This window comes from Natrix helvetica, assembly GCF_964273705.1.
Source record: "Natrix helvetica genome assembly, chromosome: 3".
In the NCBI taxonomy this organism is placed as follows: domain Eukaryota; kingdom Metazoa; phylum Chordata; class Lepidosauria; order Squamata; family Natricidae; genus Natrix; species Natrix helvetica.
Window position 1 is genome coordinate 137,374,691 of NC_138549.1, and position 16,651 is coordinate 137,391,341.

Below are 16,651 nucleotides of genomic sequence, written 5' to 3' on the forward strand. Positions count from 1 at the left end.
AAAAAAAATCCAAAATTTCAACAGAGGAAAATACGGGCTGATTTTAGCACAAGCAATCATTAAAAGAAGGCGGACCATATTGCCTTAAACAACAAGGAGGCCATATGTCACCAAATTTCAACATCAGGCAAGAAAGGGCACGGAACAATATATTAATCAAAAATGTCAACAAAGAACACAAGATAACAAGAAAAGGAAATGAGGAATCTATTTAAGAGGATCCAAAAAAATCATCAGAAGATTTATAGTTAATGTTGGGCCATTCAAGAATAATGAAAAAAGAGATTTCATAGATTTCACTTCAAAACAAAGTAGTACAGAAATATTTTAAATACGTAAATATCAAAATCTTTTACAAGTAATATTATAGATTGACAGGAATATCTCAGGGCTGGGTTCTGGCAGTCACTACTGCCAGTTGGCTCATGGTTGTGTGTGCACGCACACACGCTTGCTGTACGCTGCGTGCGCATGCTCAGTGCAATAAAAATTGCTCGGTGCATGCGCAGAAGCAAAAAACAAGATGGCGGTGCCTATGGCGATGTCGGGAGAACCGATTCGGGTGTGTGGCAGGCCTGGGTCGCTGCCGGTTCCAGCAACCCGGACTGCCAAACCACTACTAGTTTGGCTGAACCGGTCCGAACTGGTAGGAACCCACCTCTGGAATATCTGTAAAAACAAAATATATTCAGGAACTAATTCTACAAGAGAATGAGACACGACAGCCAACAGATCTGCTGTTAATAAGAAAGTGCAGGTGCAGATAAAATATCTACTGAACCGTTTAAAGCTAAAGACGAAGCAACAGTTGAACTTCAAATAAATCCATGTCAACAAATATGGAACAACACAAAGTGCAGATTAGAAAGCAGCACTAATAGTAACAAATTATTAGGCCAACTTTCATCAAGTCTTGCTTAGGAGTTCACCATTAAAATACATGGAGAGAGATTGACCATTGGCTTACCTGAAGGGTTCTTTTCTGTGCACTGCAGGAGAGTCCAAGCAATGGGTTAAATTAGTCTGGTTGCCCTGGGACTGAGGAATTTTTTTTCATTGACCATGCCTCCTGGTGCCTCGTGACGGCAGATTTTTGACGATCTCTGGATCCATTGAAGATAGTAAATTTGTTGATGAATAGAGAAGAGTTCGATGGTAATTAATGGTACCGAATCCCTGGGCACAATAACTCAGGGCGGGTTGGACTCTCCCGCAGTGCACAGAAAAGGAACCTTCAGGTAAGCCAATGGTCATTTTCCTGTGCACTGCTTGGAGAGTCCAAGCAATGGAACATACCCAAGTTACATATCACTAGGGCGGGAAGAAGGTCTGTCCAGGGATTCGGTCATGGAAACAACAACTTGGAGAACCCGCCTGCCGAACGATGCTTCGGCTGATGCAAACATGTCCAGTTTATAGTGTCTGACAAAGGGCGACGGAGAGGACCATGTAGCTGCTCTACAGATGTCATCTATGGCAGCCTGGGTTGCCCAGGCCGTAGTGGTGGTGGCGCTCCTCGTAGAATGAGCGGTGACGTTCTGAGGAACAGTCCTGGACTGATGCTCATAAGCAGCTGAAATGCACACTCTCAGCCACCTGTCGATGGTGGCAGAGGACACCTTCTTACCCATGGACCCCGGCTGGAACAACAGGAATAGGGCCTCCGATCTGTGGAATTCTGCTGTTCGTTTTCTGTATCTTCACAGAGCCCGTCTCACATCTAGTGGGTGCCTGACGCATTCCCTCGGATGCCTGGGATGCGGGCAAAAGTTCGGTAATATGATCTCTTGTGTCCTATGGAACCAGGTGTTGATCTTTGGGATGAATGCAGGGTCCAGGCGTAGAACAACCCTATCCGGATGAATGATACAAAGGTCCTCGTGGACCGATAGGGCCGCCAGCTCAGAAATGCACCTTGCAGATGTTATTGCGACAAGGAAAACTGTTTTGAGTGTTAGGTGTCAGAGGGAAACAGTGCTCAGCGGCTCGAAGGAAGCTGAAGTGAGAGCTTGGAAGATCACGGATAGTTGCCAAGTTGGGTATCGGTGGATCACCGGAGAGCGTAAATTGGAAGCGCCCTTGAGGAAGCACCTAACCCTCAGGATCCTGCTGAGGGTCTGGGCTGAGACCCCGACCAAATGGTGGATAAGGTAGCTAACTGGCGACAGAGGGTGTTAGGAGTGAGTACCTTGTCGAGGCCCCCTGAAGAAAGTCCAATACACAGGAAACCGGTGCTATGACTGGATCAATTTGGAGGTTGTCACACCACTTGGTAAAGCTGGACCACATGGAATTGTAAATCCTGGTCGTTGAAGGACATCTGGACGCCCGGATGGTACGAATCACCTCCTCCGACAGGCCTTCCCTCCTCAGGAGGTCCCCCTCAAGTGCCAGACGGCCAACTGGAGCCACTGGGGGTCCGGATGTACAATGGCCCCCTGGCTGAGGGAGAACTGGCCCTGGGGAATTCGCCACGGGCTGATCACCAACAAGCCGACAAGATTGGCGTACCAGTACCTCCGAGGCCAGTGAGGTGCGACCAACAGTACCTCCGCCCTCTCTGCAATGATTTTGCGGATCAGTTGTGGTAGCAGGGGTAGTGGCAGGAAGGCATATAGTAGCTCCTGGGGCCACCAGCAGTGGAGAGCATCCGTCTTCTCTGCCTCTGGCGAGTGGAAGCAGGAGAAGAACCGCTGGAGTTGCGCATTTTCGTGGGTGGCAAATAGGTCAACCGTTGGAGTGCTGAATCTGCGAAACAGCTGGCAAAAGAGGACCGGGTATAATCGCCACTCTGCATTGTCTATGGTGGTCCTGCTCAACCAGTCTGCCAGGGTGTTGTCCACTCCTGAGATGTGATCGGAGTGGAGGGACTCGAGGTGATACTCCGCCCACCTGCCCAGGGTCTCTGCCTCCACCATGAGCTTTCTGGATCTCGTGCCCCCTTGGCGGTTTATGTGGGCTTTGGTGGCCACATTGTCTGTCATCAAGAGTACGTTTGGTGTAGAATGTCCTGTTGAAAATGACGTAGGGTGAGTCTCGCTGCCCGCAGCTCTAGGAAGTTGATGTTGCAAGCCACTTTAGCTGGCGACCACTTGCCCTGAGTCACGTGAGTTTCCATGTGTGCGCCTCAGCTGGCAAGGCTGGCATCTGTTGTGATGGCTATTCTCTCCGGCTCCTTGAAGAGATGACCTTTCCAAAGAGCTGCTGACTGCCACCATCTGAGGGACCTTCTTACAGCCGGGGGAAGACGAACCTTCATGGGGGAGTTGCTTCTGTTGGCTCTCTGATGGGGCAGGAGTAACCACTGCAACTCCCAGAAATGTAGACATCCCCACGGGACCACCAAGATGTATGAAATCATCTTCTCCAGCAATTGCGAGAGAAGCAGCATTGGGACCTTGCGAGCTAGGGATACTAGGCTGTCTATCCTCTCCTGGGAGAGGGACACCCTGCAGGTGGAAGTGTCTACCACTGCCCACAGGTGGAGGAGTTTGGTAGTCGGGGAAAGGTGACTCTTTTCAAGGAAAACCCGTGATTGCGGAGGGACCTCATGGTGATGTGGAGGTCCCTCAAGGCCTGTCCCCTGGACGACGACTGAATGAGGATGTCATCTGGGTAACATTGGAGCCTTACGGTCTGTGCCTGAGGTGCATAGCAACTACTGACAGAATCTTTGTGAAGGTCCTGGGAGCTGATGACAGGCCGAATGGCAGGGCCCTGTACTGATAGTGTCGGCCGTCGTAAAAGAACCGCAGGAACCTTCGGTGTCGTCGAATTGGGATGTGTAGATAAGCCTCCTTTAAGCCGATGGACGTTAGAAGGTCCCCCTGGTGGATCCCTGCGAGGATGATGAGGGTTGCTATTGGAGCATCCACCGAAGGCAAAGTTAAGATGTCCTCCAGTGCAGGTTCCACTGAATATAATTTTTTATCCCCACCACTGGCCGGGATAAGGGAGCCCGGCTGGACCCATTGTCACTGAATTACATCCATGAAGAAACTGGGGACAGGAACCAGCTCCTGTGGCGGTGCCTGAGACTTAAACATGCTTTCGTTAGGATTGGCCACCGAAAGCTCAGCCGAGCCTTGAGTAGTCTGGGCCTTAGTGCCCACTTGGGTAGGGTGTAGGCTTAAAAAGTCCAGAGAAAGCAGGAGCATCTGGGGGGGAGGTCCTCGTCCTCCGAAAGCTCCTGTGCCTCCTGCTCCGGGTCTTCCCAGGCAGAAGCCTCACTGACCACCGAGGATTCCAAGAAAGGATGGCGAACCCTGCGGGCAGTACTCAGTGCCCCCATACTGGCCTGGAGTGGAGCCAGGTTGGCTGGGGCTTGGTCTTTTTTCTGAAGACCCTCTGCTATACCCTGGAAATGGCTTGAGCCATGACTGCTTGCATGCGAGTGGATAACTCGGGCTCCTGGTCGTCCCTGGGTCTGTCCCCTGCTCCGTCTCTGGGAGAAGGGGGTGCCTGTTCCTCGAAGGACGGGGCTGGAAACCTCCCATCAGGCTGCGCCACATCCCCAGGTGCCAAATCAGAGACAAAGGAAGGCACTGGTGAACCGGGGTCTACCATGGAGAAGTCAAGGGACAAGTCCTGGGAAGCCACCTCCTCCTCAATGATCCGCAGGAGGTCCCCAATGGAAGAGGAAGGAGGGATTGACACCATTTGAGCTGGGGGCGATGGTTTGGCCCAAGTCACCTGGCACTGGGTCTTCTCAAACTATTTCTCGAATGCCCGTTGCCGGCGTTCAGCATCCCTACTGTTGCAGCTGACGACGAACGATAGGGATGGCTGGGCTGCCCCGTCACTTTGCCCCTTCTAGGTTGTCTGCCCTTGCCCAGGGCCTGGGTTTGAATCAGGTTGAAGAGGGTCCTGGCTGCTCTGTGTCAGTTATTTGTGGGGTCTTAGCCATCTAGTCGTAAACTGAAAAACTTGGTAAACCATCGCTAAGTGAGGCAAGATGGTGAATCCATCACTAAGCAAGTCAGATAAGAAGTCCTTATTGAAGAGGCCCTCTGTTGCAGCTGAGACCTGGAGCAAGTGAGGAGAGTCAGGATTAGGACCGCGAACCAGAGAGGTTGTGTGGCCTATGCAGATCAGGCAGAGAGGGGCAGCAGAGGAACGGAAAAAAACCAACTCACCCTCTCTGTGCTGGTGTATGACCTCGTGGAGGCCAATGACATCAGCGCCTCCTGATGCTTCCAAATAAGAGTGGCAGTGGCCCTTCCGGAGACCCGAAGAGAGCCACCTGACCACTCGGCGGCGATCTGCGGAAGCCGGACAAGGTGGCAAAGGGCCAAGAAGAAAGGGCGTGAAATTCAAACCCTGGAAAATGGCCGCCGCTCAGCATAAGGGTGGGTGTTTAGAAAATGGCGGCCGCAACTCTAAACGGCTTCCGCCAGCTCTCCGTGGCTCGGCAGCAAGCAAATAATGAAAAATCGGCTGCCACACGCTCTCGGCAACTGCCGAGAACTCAGCCGACTTTCGGAAGGAGAGATAAGGCTCTTAAAAGAGCCTCCGCTGCCATCCAAAGTGGCGTGGTCAGCGGAGCACCCCCCCCCCGACATCCGCTCCTACCTCACAAGCCATCGAAGAAGTAGAAGAGGAATCAAACGAAAAGGGAAACGAAAGGGAATAACAGAAAATAAGAGGCAAGGAAAAAAACTGAATAAAAGGGGAAAAATGGTGAAATATAGAAACGGAGAGTTCAAGCCTGGTTTTAAAAAGCTGGAGCTCAAATTTTAGTCTGTTATTGGGCCAGACTGAGGAAAAAAATCTGGCGTCACGAGGCACCAGGAGGCATGGTCAAGGAAAAAAGATTCCTCAGTCCCAGGACAACCAGACTAATTTAACCCATTGCTTGGACTCTCCAAGCAGTGCACAGGAAGACTTATGGAGATAATGCCAGAATGTAGAATATGTTAACATTAATAGACAAGCATTTAAATAGAGAAATAATTATTTTATGTCACTTTTTGTAACATAACTCTGAGCAGTGAATAATAAAACTGTCCACAAAACACAGATGACACGGGTGGAAACTACAAAGTCGGGGGGGGGGGGAACCTTCTTAGCCAAAAACAAAAAAAGACCCACCCCTCATTCACCCCAAGGGCAGGGGGGGGAGACTACGTTTTAAACACAGGCAAGTTGGGAGGTCAAATGCATCTTGAGATGGCTGAGGTGATTCCAATCAGGTGCTGTTACAGACAGGACACACTTCCTTGGTCCCACCAGATGGCACTGCTTAATAGGGGGAACCTGGGGGATGCCCACTCTGCCCAATCATACCAGTTTTTGCTTCAGAAAAATAACAGAAGAATTAACAGAAATAATAAACAAAAGGAACTTCCTGATGAGCAAGAAGCTGCTCTAAGAATGTAATTTAGAGGAAAACACAGTAGTTCAGAATAAGTAAAACCTATGTAAACAATAAGTTTACATATTTTCCCATATCTGTAAAATTTACAAAGTAAACTTACATTAGGAATAGTTGGGTGAAACATGCATGTATGTATGTATGTATGTATGTATGCATGCATGCATGCATACATACATACAAACATACATACATACATATACATATACATATACATTTGCATGTACAATAGCTCTACCCATTGAGGAGCACAGCCAGTTAAATCTTTATATAGGTTTATGCTCCAGAGTTTAAATTCAAGGCCTTTTTCTTCTGCAGCAGTTTTTCCATTGCTAATCTGTCCTGTAAAAATAGGACAATTGTATTATATTGCGCCTTAAAAGTACCATAGACTGTAGTCAATCAGTCTTGGATTAAATAAAGGCTGATTGCTCTCTTTAGGCAGGAAGCAAAAGCAAAAGAACATTGGACATGTGAGGCAAGTGAATGATGGATTTAAAAAGTTTTTATGCTTGGCAGGTTGAAAGAAGAAGACAACGGGCTAGATTGATGGACAAGATCAAACAAGCTACAGAAATGTCCCAGGGAGAATTACACGTTATTATTCCAGATAGGGCAAGATGGTTCATGTCACTCCGAAGTAAAACCAACTTGATTACGCCTAAAAAGTAACTAAATCACACAAAGAAACAAAACAACAATCAGCTTTGGGATTAAACCTTGCAAGCTGCCTGGAGTTCCCGAGAGTGAGTTAGGCCATGTAATTTTTAAATAAATAAATAACTACTCAAAAAATCTTGATTTAAATTACATGAAGAAAAATGGATTAGTATTGGCGTTAGGGTAAGCAGTTGCATAAGAACAATTTATACTCCCATGTCTCCCTTCTTTGGGCAAAATAGTTTTTGCCTTTAAAAACTATAAACTATTGCCTTAGTTCTTTCTTTTAAATGGTAGCTGTCAGTACTTCATTAAACACCTATAAATTAACACATGGCTCATTCCTTTTTCAGAACAGTATAGAACACGTGTGTCAAACTCGATTGCATCACATGATGTATCGTGACATATTGCAACTTTTTTGCATTTGCAGAGCCAGGGTGGGCGTGGCCTGCGTGTTACGCATCAAGCCCAGTTTGACAGGCCTGGTATAGAAAAATAGACACTAACAATAGTACCTATTATAATTTCATCAGCCAGGGAAACATCTCCTTTTACCACAAACCATCAGGGATAGACAATCTACTCCCATCCTCCAGTTCACTACAGGTAGTCCTCGACTTATGACCACAACTGAGCCCAGAATTTATGTTGCTGAGACATTTGTTAGGTGAGTTTTGCCCCATTTTACGACCTTTCTTGCCACAATCGTTAAGTGAGTTATTGCAGTTAAGTTAGTAACACGGTTGTTAAGTGAATCTGGTTTATCCATTGTCTTTGCTTGTCAGAAGGTCACAAAAGGTAACATGATCTCGGACATTGCAACCGTCATAAATGTGAGACAGTTACCAACAGTCTGAATTATGATCACGTGACCATGGGGAGGCTAAAATGGTTGTAAGTGTGAGAAATGGTCATAAGTCACTTTTTTCAATAATGTTGTAATTTTGAACAGTCACTAAATGAATTATTGTAAGTCGAGGACTAACTGCACTAAGTACAAAAAGTTAATTGGGATGGAAGATTTTGGAGCTATTATTATAAGTACCTCTGGTAAGTAGTAGGTAGGTAAGCGATATTAATCTGATTTTGGCAGCCATCTAAAAAAGCACATAACATCTAATTCTCTAAAGGTTACTAAACTACAAAACTTATTACCCAGTCAGTATGGCTAATAGTAAGAAATATTTGAATATTTAATTAAGCAACAAGAGCTACATAAGCATAGGTTGGGGAGAGAAAAGAAATGGTTGGTCAGTTAAACAAATGGCCTGCTACACTAGTATTTGGTTTGAATCACATCCACATGAATCCATTCCTGAAAAGGAAAACCTATGCCGAAACACAACTGTACAAATACTATACAATTTTCTCTCTCTCTCTCTCTTTTTTTTTTTTTTTGGTTTGGTTTGGTTCTGTGCATGGGAGGGCAAAGTATCCTCTTCAGATTAAATAGAGACCAAGCAAAGTTCAATCAGCTTCATGGGCATCCATTCTCTTAAAAGTGAGTTTACATACCTCTATGTTCTTCAAGGAACAACTGCAATGTGATGATTCACGTGGGAATAAAGACGAGGCAAAACAAAGAGGCACTTACTTATTTATAATCACGGAGCAATGTAGACAAATAACTTCATTTTGTTCAGATTTCTGCACGATAATGCCTAATCCCTGTGTAGCACAGGCACAAACTCCAATATTTAACTAGAGAGGACAATTGCTAAACGTGAATTCACCTTGGGTGGCTTGAAGGTATTTCGGGGAGGAGGCAGCTTCCAATTAGATGGGATCCTCCACAAAGGCTTCACTTTAATGTCCTCATAGGGATTCTCTTTTGCAGGATCTAGAAAAAAGAATTATTTTGAAGCAGGGCATGGGTAGACAAACCAACCACATACATTTGCCAATTACTATTTTTTCATAGGCACAAACTGGCATCGAGTTATTACCCAGCGAGTGACAAATAGAGGAATCAAAGCAAATCCCCAAATGACTGTCTTTAATTTCTAGCTTCCCAGTGGAGGAACTATGCATATTCATCAGATATCCATGAATATATCAGCACAGGAGATCAGAATATGTATTCCAGAATTCTCTAGAACTGAACTGTAGCAGCTACTTTTCTTTCAGAAGGCTGTTTCTTGTTTCTTTTAGATAGATCTGAAATCTTACCAATAATATCCTCATAGAGGTTGTCCTCTGACTGCGTGCAATAGAGACAGACACGTGTAGTGCCATTTAGTTCTTCGTGAAGCTTTTGGTACTCGATGGCTGCTAGTCTGTTTCGATAACTTTGGATGTCCTCAAATTCAAAGGACTTTCTATAAATAAGAATAGGATAAGTTATAACACATCTTGGTACAGAATCAAGCACAGCTATTTATCTCCTAGGTTTTTTTAAAGCGAACTACCTAGGAATGGATGCATTTTAAAAATATGCATATATATATACACAAATGCAACACAATATATATATATATATATATATATATATATATATATATATATATATATATATATATATATATATATATATATATATATATATATATATATATATATATATATATATATATATATATGTTTTCGTAGATTTTCACGGGTGTAGGTATGCTGGTTTTGTTGTATTCGGGTCTTTTCCCGTGTAAGGTTGAGATTGTCTTTGCAACGTTTCGGCAGGATCTCACCTGCCATCTTCAAGCATGGGCTCAAAATGTGGGCCACATTTTTATGTATATATAATATTGTTCTTGGAATGTTTTAGAAAATAAAATTATGTGCACAATTTTGGAAAATCTGTCTTTCTCAATCTTCCACCAGCAATGTAGAATGGAAGAGGTGAAAGAGCCATTAATGATAATTTGACTTGATACTAAAGCACAGTTTATTTAACTAAGCCACACCTGAAAGTGCTTCAGTTACATACTATAAACCATGTAGTTTGCAAACCACAAAACCTGGAGAGTCACAATACTTTAACACACATTGAATTTTTAATTGGTTTTATATTTATCCTTCTAAGGAAAAAGAAGAGAACTTAGATACTAAGTAGCTCTCTTGAATCTGATGTCCCCTAGATTTTGTTAGACAATCAAATAATAGTACCACCAGCAATATTATAAGTGTGTTAGGTCTATATTCCATATCATTTTAATGCAGGACTGAAACAGCAAAACTGAAATGATAGGACCAAACCCATAGTACCATTCTCTCCAAGACAACACATGAGGGAATCTGAAAACCAGAATTTGTTCCCTGTAAATAAATAATGAATGGGAGATATATTCTATGTTCAACCACTGGTTATACTCAGCTACTTCATGTCTCCATGAGTCTACAGGGTAGTTCTCAACTGGTTGTTTTACAACAGTTTAGAGTTATGATGATCTTGAAACCTGTGCTTTATGGCTTGCAAAGTTCTTCTGGCTATTGTAAAATGGTGCTTCCCATGATAAAGTGACTACATTTTGGGTGCTTGGTAACTGAATTACCACTATGACTGGTTGCAGCACCCTGCAGACACATGACTGCAGTTTGTAACACTTTTTGCCAGTTTGTGGCGGGTTTTGTTAGTTTCTGGCAAAAAAAAGGTCCATTCAGAAGAATTGGTTTCACTTAACGAATGTGATATTCATTTAGCAGCCATATGATTGCCTGACAATCACTGTGAAAAATGTCAAAAACCTGTGGTTAGTCATATGTGCACCTGGACTTATGACCAAAATGATTTATGACCAGATTTCCAGTCTTAATTTGATTGTAAACTGAGAGCAATCTGTTTTTTATATTTAATATAATGTAATTCAATTGATTTAATTTCATTAGATTATGACAGATTAAGGTAAAGCAGGAGGACGACAGAGATAAGCCTAGAGTTATTCTCATTGCTGTACTTGTAACTGGCTGGTTCATCTTTTTTTGGTGGTTGATGACTTGCAAAAAAGGAAGGTGGAATCAGTCAATCTCTTTGTGTATCACACACTGCATATGCATAACCAAGACAGCAATGTGGGCAACAGAGACAGGATAGGGATTGGCAATAGGGCAAAAAATACGTCAGTATAATTTTCTGCCAATTTAAAGGATCAATAGACAACACTTTAATTCAACAGAGGGGAATAGCTCTTAGTGCATGATACGAACTGTATCAGTGATAGTGTTCCTATCATCCTTCATTTCACATGATCAAAAATGTGAACTATATCTGCAAATTCTGCAAGGTATTGGCTTTTCATGGCAACTTCCATACACACTAATAAGCTATAAATATTCCACTCTAAAAGAAATTTCTGCACCAGGATAATCCACATCATGCATTAATGCTGAATCAGACATATGTAAATGTGTTTATCTTTCAAACACAGACATACCAGGGATGACCTACACATTTTTAGTCTAATTTTATGATCACATAGCTTCTTCTTACATAGCAACAAATGCAATGTTTTCATTTTCAAGGCTGAAATTCTATTTTAATGCAACACTTTGCATGCCAAAGGTCAAAAAATAAAGGCACAGCCTATAAAGCACCTACCAGGATGAATGTTAGGGCACAGTTTTGCAACTACTGAAAAAAAAATTAACATTTTATTCATTCATGTGCTCCACTCCAATGAACAAAATTATGTAATTAAAAGGAAGCAATTTTCTAAAAGGAAAAATGTTTTGTTTTCTCAAGAATTATGCAAGCTTCCTCATTAATGTTTATATGAGAAAAAATGACCCAAAGTAGATGACTTACTGATTGACTGATTATGTGCGCTATCAAGTCAGCGTTGATTCTTAGAAATAAAATAATGATGATGATAATTCAGTGACACTGGACAGTTTGCAAACTGTTAAAATCATTTAAGAACAAGTAAAAATACAAGAAACACAAAACAAATTATCAAACATGGCAAAGAAAACAAACCCAGATGGGAACAAGGCAAAGGAAGAAAAATGGTGTCCATCGCTTTGGCAATGTTCTGGGCAAAGAGCCACTTCTCCAGGGTCCTTCAAAATGGCAATAGAGTGGTGGTGGTGGGGGGGAGTCAAAACTCTTTGGGGAGGGTTCATTCCAGAGAGTGGGCACTGCAATAGAGAAGGCAGACTTCTGGGGTCCAGAAAGATGACATTGTTTAATCAATAGAACCAGCAACATCCCAACCCAGCCAGATCAAACCAACTGGACAGATACAATGGGTGGTTCCTCAAGTAACCAGGATTTTTGTAGTGTAACCCTTATAGGTAGTGACCAGCACCTTCAATCATACCTGGAAGCAAATTGGCAACCAGTGCAGCTCGTGAAGCAGAAGTGTTACATGGGCATACCAAGCCTGTTCACACTACTATGTTCTGGTTACTTCAAGGGCAACCCCATATAGAGCACCACATACATAGATTTTCTCCAGAAATGACTTACTGCTCCAGAACACAGCAGTCTTCATAGCTGCTTGTGACAAACAGAGAAAATTAGATTCATTAGAAGAGGTCAAGCTGCAACCCACCTCTTAGATCTGCCTCGGATTCCTCTGCTGCCTGTTCTGTGGTCAGACTCACGGGAGGCAGTTGTAGGATAGCTCCCATTGCACAGCTGTTCCAGTGGCTTCTTATTGCTGTGGTATCCATTGACCAAGTTTACCTGGTCCTTCTCAGAATGGTAACGGAAAGTCCTCTGCGGTTTGGGCACTGGGTTGATGGCTGGCTGCCTTTCCTGATCTTCTACATCACAATATATTGTCTCCAGGCTTTTTGCTGGAGCTACATTCAGTTCCTTCTCTGTCGAACCACAGCTTTCCCGTTTCCTTTTTAAGTCCAGTGCAACAGAAGCTTCTACATCACAAGGAAGAATTTCCATCTGTTTCCATAGGCCCCGTGAAGTGTAGAAATTCCCAGGAGGCAGTCTCTCCCGTGGCCATTCTGTAGCATCTGCTGCTTCAGATAAAGTGTCACTAGAAAGTTGCTCCACTGAATGGTTTCTGGAAATCTCTTGGAAGTGATGGTCCTCCTCCTCCTCCTCCTCAGTTACAGAGCCAAGATTAGAGTTTTCCCAGAAATCTAAACCTAAACGCTGAACATTGGCTTCTATACTCTTGTCACGTGTAGGAGCTGATGACTTTTCCTTGCTGTCGAGGCCATATCTGACCCCAAAATCCTTCAGTTTCTGCCTTTCTTCTAGGCAGACCCCTTTTGTCCGACCTTCCCACTGAGAAATCTTTTGCTTTATGTTCCGGCAGTGGCTACGGGACAGTGTTTGCGCAGCCGTACGGGAAAAACTGGTATCTACACTCCCTGTGGGGTGCATGGCAGGCAAGCTGAACTCACAAGAGCCCCATCACAGCATGCTGCCTTTCGATGTATATATATATATATATATATATATATATTAGAGGTTAGAGAATTTCCAAAACTCAAACTCTTTTTCGCTAATTATATCCAGTTTGTGGAATGATCCAATTTTTGCAGAAAGAAGAAGGGTATCCTGATGCTATACTGTAGAAAAAGAGACAAAGGACATTTATCTAAAGGACTAGAAGACCCAATTAGATAATTTCACAATAAATTATTTTCCACAAGATTCACTTATTAAAAACAAACTAAAAATTATTCTGATCTTCTCTCCTTATACTGCAGAGCAACAAACCTAGATTTGCAACTTATTCACTGATAAAAAAATGTGTGACCTTTTCCTTACTTTTTACTACTCTCAGTGAGAGCTAGTTTGGTGTAGTGGTGAGAGCATCAGACCATTATCTAGGAGATCCTACATTAAGCACAAAGCCAGCTGAGTGACCTTGGGAGATTGACTCTTTCTCAGCCCTAGAAAAGAGGCAATGGCAAATTACTTCTTTAAAACCTTGCCAATAAAACTGCAGGGACTTGTCCAGGTAGTCTCTGAGAATTGAACACAATGGAATGGATAAACACACACATACACACACACGCACACATTTGACGGAAGTTGCAAGTAATACAAGCATTTTAGCAACTGAATTTGTATGATGTACACTCACCTGATTCACAAAGATACATTTCATTGGATATTCTTAACATGTTCTATATTTGTGACACCATTAAAACAGTGCTAAAAGAAAAAGAAGCCCAATGCTGTCGTGTCTGTGTGAGAATTGGCTTTATATCAACCTACAAACTTGCTCCCAAACCTAGAAATTTTGCAACTGGATGAAGTCAAGAATATAGGTTAAAAAATCTGATCTAGAGAAGTGAGCTCAGCCACAACTGAATGGGTCATTTGGCCCATACACTGAAAGTTCCTTGCCTGTAGAGCTGAATATCAAATTGGAGCAAATTTGAGAACAAAGTAAAAGGTAGAACCCCAGCTGCTGCTGCTGCTGCTGCTGCTGCTGCTGCTACTACTACCACTAGTAGTAGTAGTACTGTCTTGGACATTCAAACAGTAGTTGCAGAAAGATTACTCAGTTAAAATCAAAACGCTCCAACAGCACAAGTCTTAGGATTGGAAGCTTATAGCTATTAGATTTGAAGTTGATAGAGATCTGCATTAATCTCAGGTTGATGTCTAGTTCTTGCAAACCGGGCACTTCCCAGTATCAACCAGATCTCCAAGCTAATTTATGGCCTCGAGGTATGGCTCTGAATAAAGAATGAGACAAGTACCAGTGGAAAGGCTTTACTGCTTCACTGTGCAATTTCTCCCACCTATGCTGATCAGCTGTTAGTCTGGCTCTCTTTGAATTCACCCACACAAAACATTTGTGCAAAGTGAGGAGTGAGACTGACAGACAGCTAAACCCATCAACCTACCTAACTTGTCTCCTGCCCTGCTCCAGCCCTATTTTACATGAAGGAAAATGATTGATGGATTCTCTTCCAGCAGTCAGTAATGCTTTGCAGGCAGGAAATGAAATAAAACCAGGGAAATGTCTTCCCTTAAAATGCCCTGCACTGTTCAAATGAAGACTCTACTATTTGATGGCAGACCAGAATAAGCAGAATAGGAATTAGAAGTAAAGGCAGCAGATGTTATGCTGATATTGTTTTCTATTGCTTATCAAAGCCTGTTTGATAATATTTTATGCAGCAAAAGCTCTTTGTTACACAAAACCAATATGAGATATTGGCACAAATAACTACAATCACATAGTGCCTTTGCACTCTGACACATTCCAAAGCGACATTTGGAACTAAATCCAAAGCACTAGTTGGTTCCAGAATTTACCCATTTTATGGTTTGCTACATGACTGACAAAAGTCATTGCCACCATTCTTTCTACTTGCTGAGATCCCAAGCTGCTATAACCGAAGAGAGAAATGCAGGAGAATTATACTAAAATTAAGAAAATCCTTCACTTTTGGAGTTTTCAGAAGATAAAAGATAGCCACAGTTTTCTTTGACAAAGTCCAGCTCTGTGAAAGCTTCAATCCCAAATTACGCTTATTTTTTTTCCTTTTAAGGACAAAAAAGGATTATTTTAATCCCTGCAAATCTTAACATACCTGTATTTTTCGGAATATAAAATGCACCTTTTTCCCTCCAAAAAGAGGCTGAAAATCTGGGTGCGTCTTATAGACTGAATACAGCATTTTTGCCTTCCGAAACCCCACCCCCTTCACCAAAATGGCTGTGCACAGCCTGTAGAAGGCTTTCAGAGAGCTCCTGGGGGTGAGGAAGGCAGAAATGAGTGGAAAATGGGCCGGTATTTTGCTCAATTTTGCCCCCCCCCAAGTCCCCTGTAGTACTCTATAAGCCTCCTAAAGGCTATACATGCGATTTTTTGGACAAAAAAATGGGCCTGTTTTTGTGAAAAACGGGCCCGTTTTGGGAGATTTGCAGAGTGCAAAAACTTTTTTAAAAAATTTGCCTCTTCAAAACCTTGGTGCGTCTTATACTCACTCCGGTGAGTCTTATACTCCGAAAAATACGGTACTTATTTTGTTCCTTGATGCTCTCCTTCAAATAGATAAAAAGTGCCCTACTTGTTTTGGCTCTTGGTGACATCACTGCATACATCCTCTGCAGTCTTTAGAAGACCAAAAATGATGCTGAAGGTAGCCCTTGCATGCAAAAATTTGCCAACACCAGATATAGAAGGGATACTGAGATGAGGCTTTCAAATGGAAAAACCCTGTACAGATGGCATTAATCTAACTCTTATTTGACATATATGATCCTCAGTGATAGAAAATACTGTCAAATTAGTAAAGAATTATTTGACCTCTAGCCCACAAAGACACCCCAGGCCTGCCCTAAATATTACTGCCATAATCCATAGAGACCCCTCACAATTTCACAGTGGTCATCCTGGCACCACAAGGCAGTTCTCATTCTCTCAGACAGTTCTTTTCCAATGAACAGTTCAGACTCTCTTCTCTAGCATTAAGAATTAGAATATGAATTAAGTATAATTAAACCTGTCTGGACACAACGTGGACAGGAATCTAATCTACCCTGTTCTACATTCCTTTTGTCTATATTCCTCCCGTCTTGATATAGAGCAGCAACAAGGCCATTCTTCAGAGTAGGAGACTGGTATCAAGGGCTAATGGTTTTCAAAAGATCCATGGAAATTTTGGAAATCAAAGGATACAGTAGTGCAACGTCCAGGGGTAGAAATCCCCTCACAAAATGTGAACAATTTCTAACTCACAATGCAG

The 16,651-nt window shown here is 42.9% G+C and overlaps 1 protein-coding gene across 1 annotated transcript in view; it reads right to left on the reverse strand.

The window, feature by feature from the left end:
• DENND2C (DENN domain containing 2C) overlaps nucleotides 1–16,651 on the reverse strand; it is a 66,004-nt gene that overhangs the window by 29,136 nt on the left and 20,217 nt on the right. Inside the window, exons 2-4 of the mRNA XM_081948866.1 lie at nucleotides 12,523–13,507; nucleotides 9,206–9,354; nucleotides 8,770–8,876 (exon numbers count right to left, since the gene is read on the reverse strand). Of these exons, the coding sequence (XP_081804992.1) occupies nucleotides 8,770–8,876; nucleotides 9,206–9,354; nucleotides 12,523–13,319 (1,053 nt within the window). The 5' untranslated portion in view covers nucleotides 13,320–13,507. The remainder of the gene's footprint in view (nucleotides 1–8,769; nucleotides 8,877–9,205; nucleotides 9,355–12,522; nucleotides 13,508–16,651) is intronic.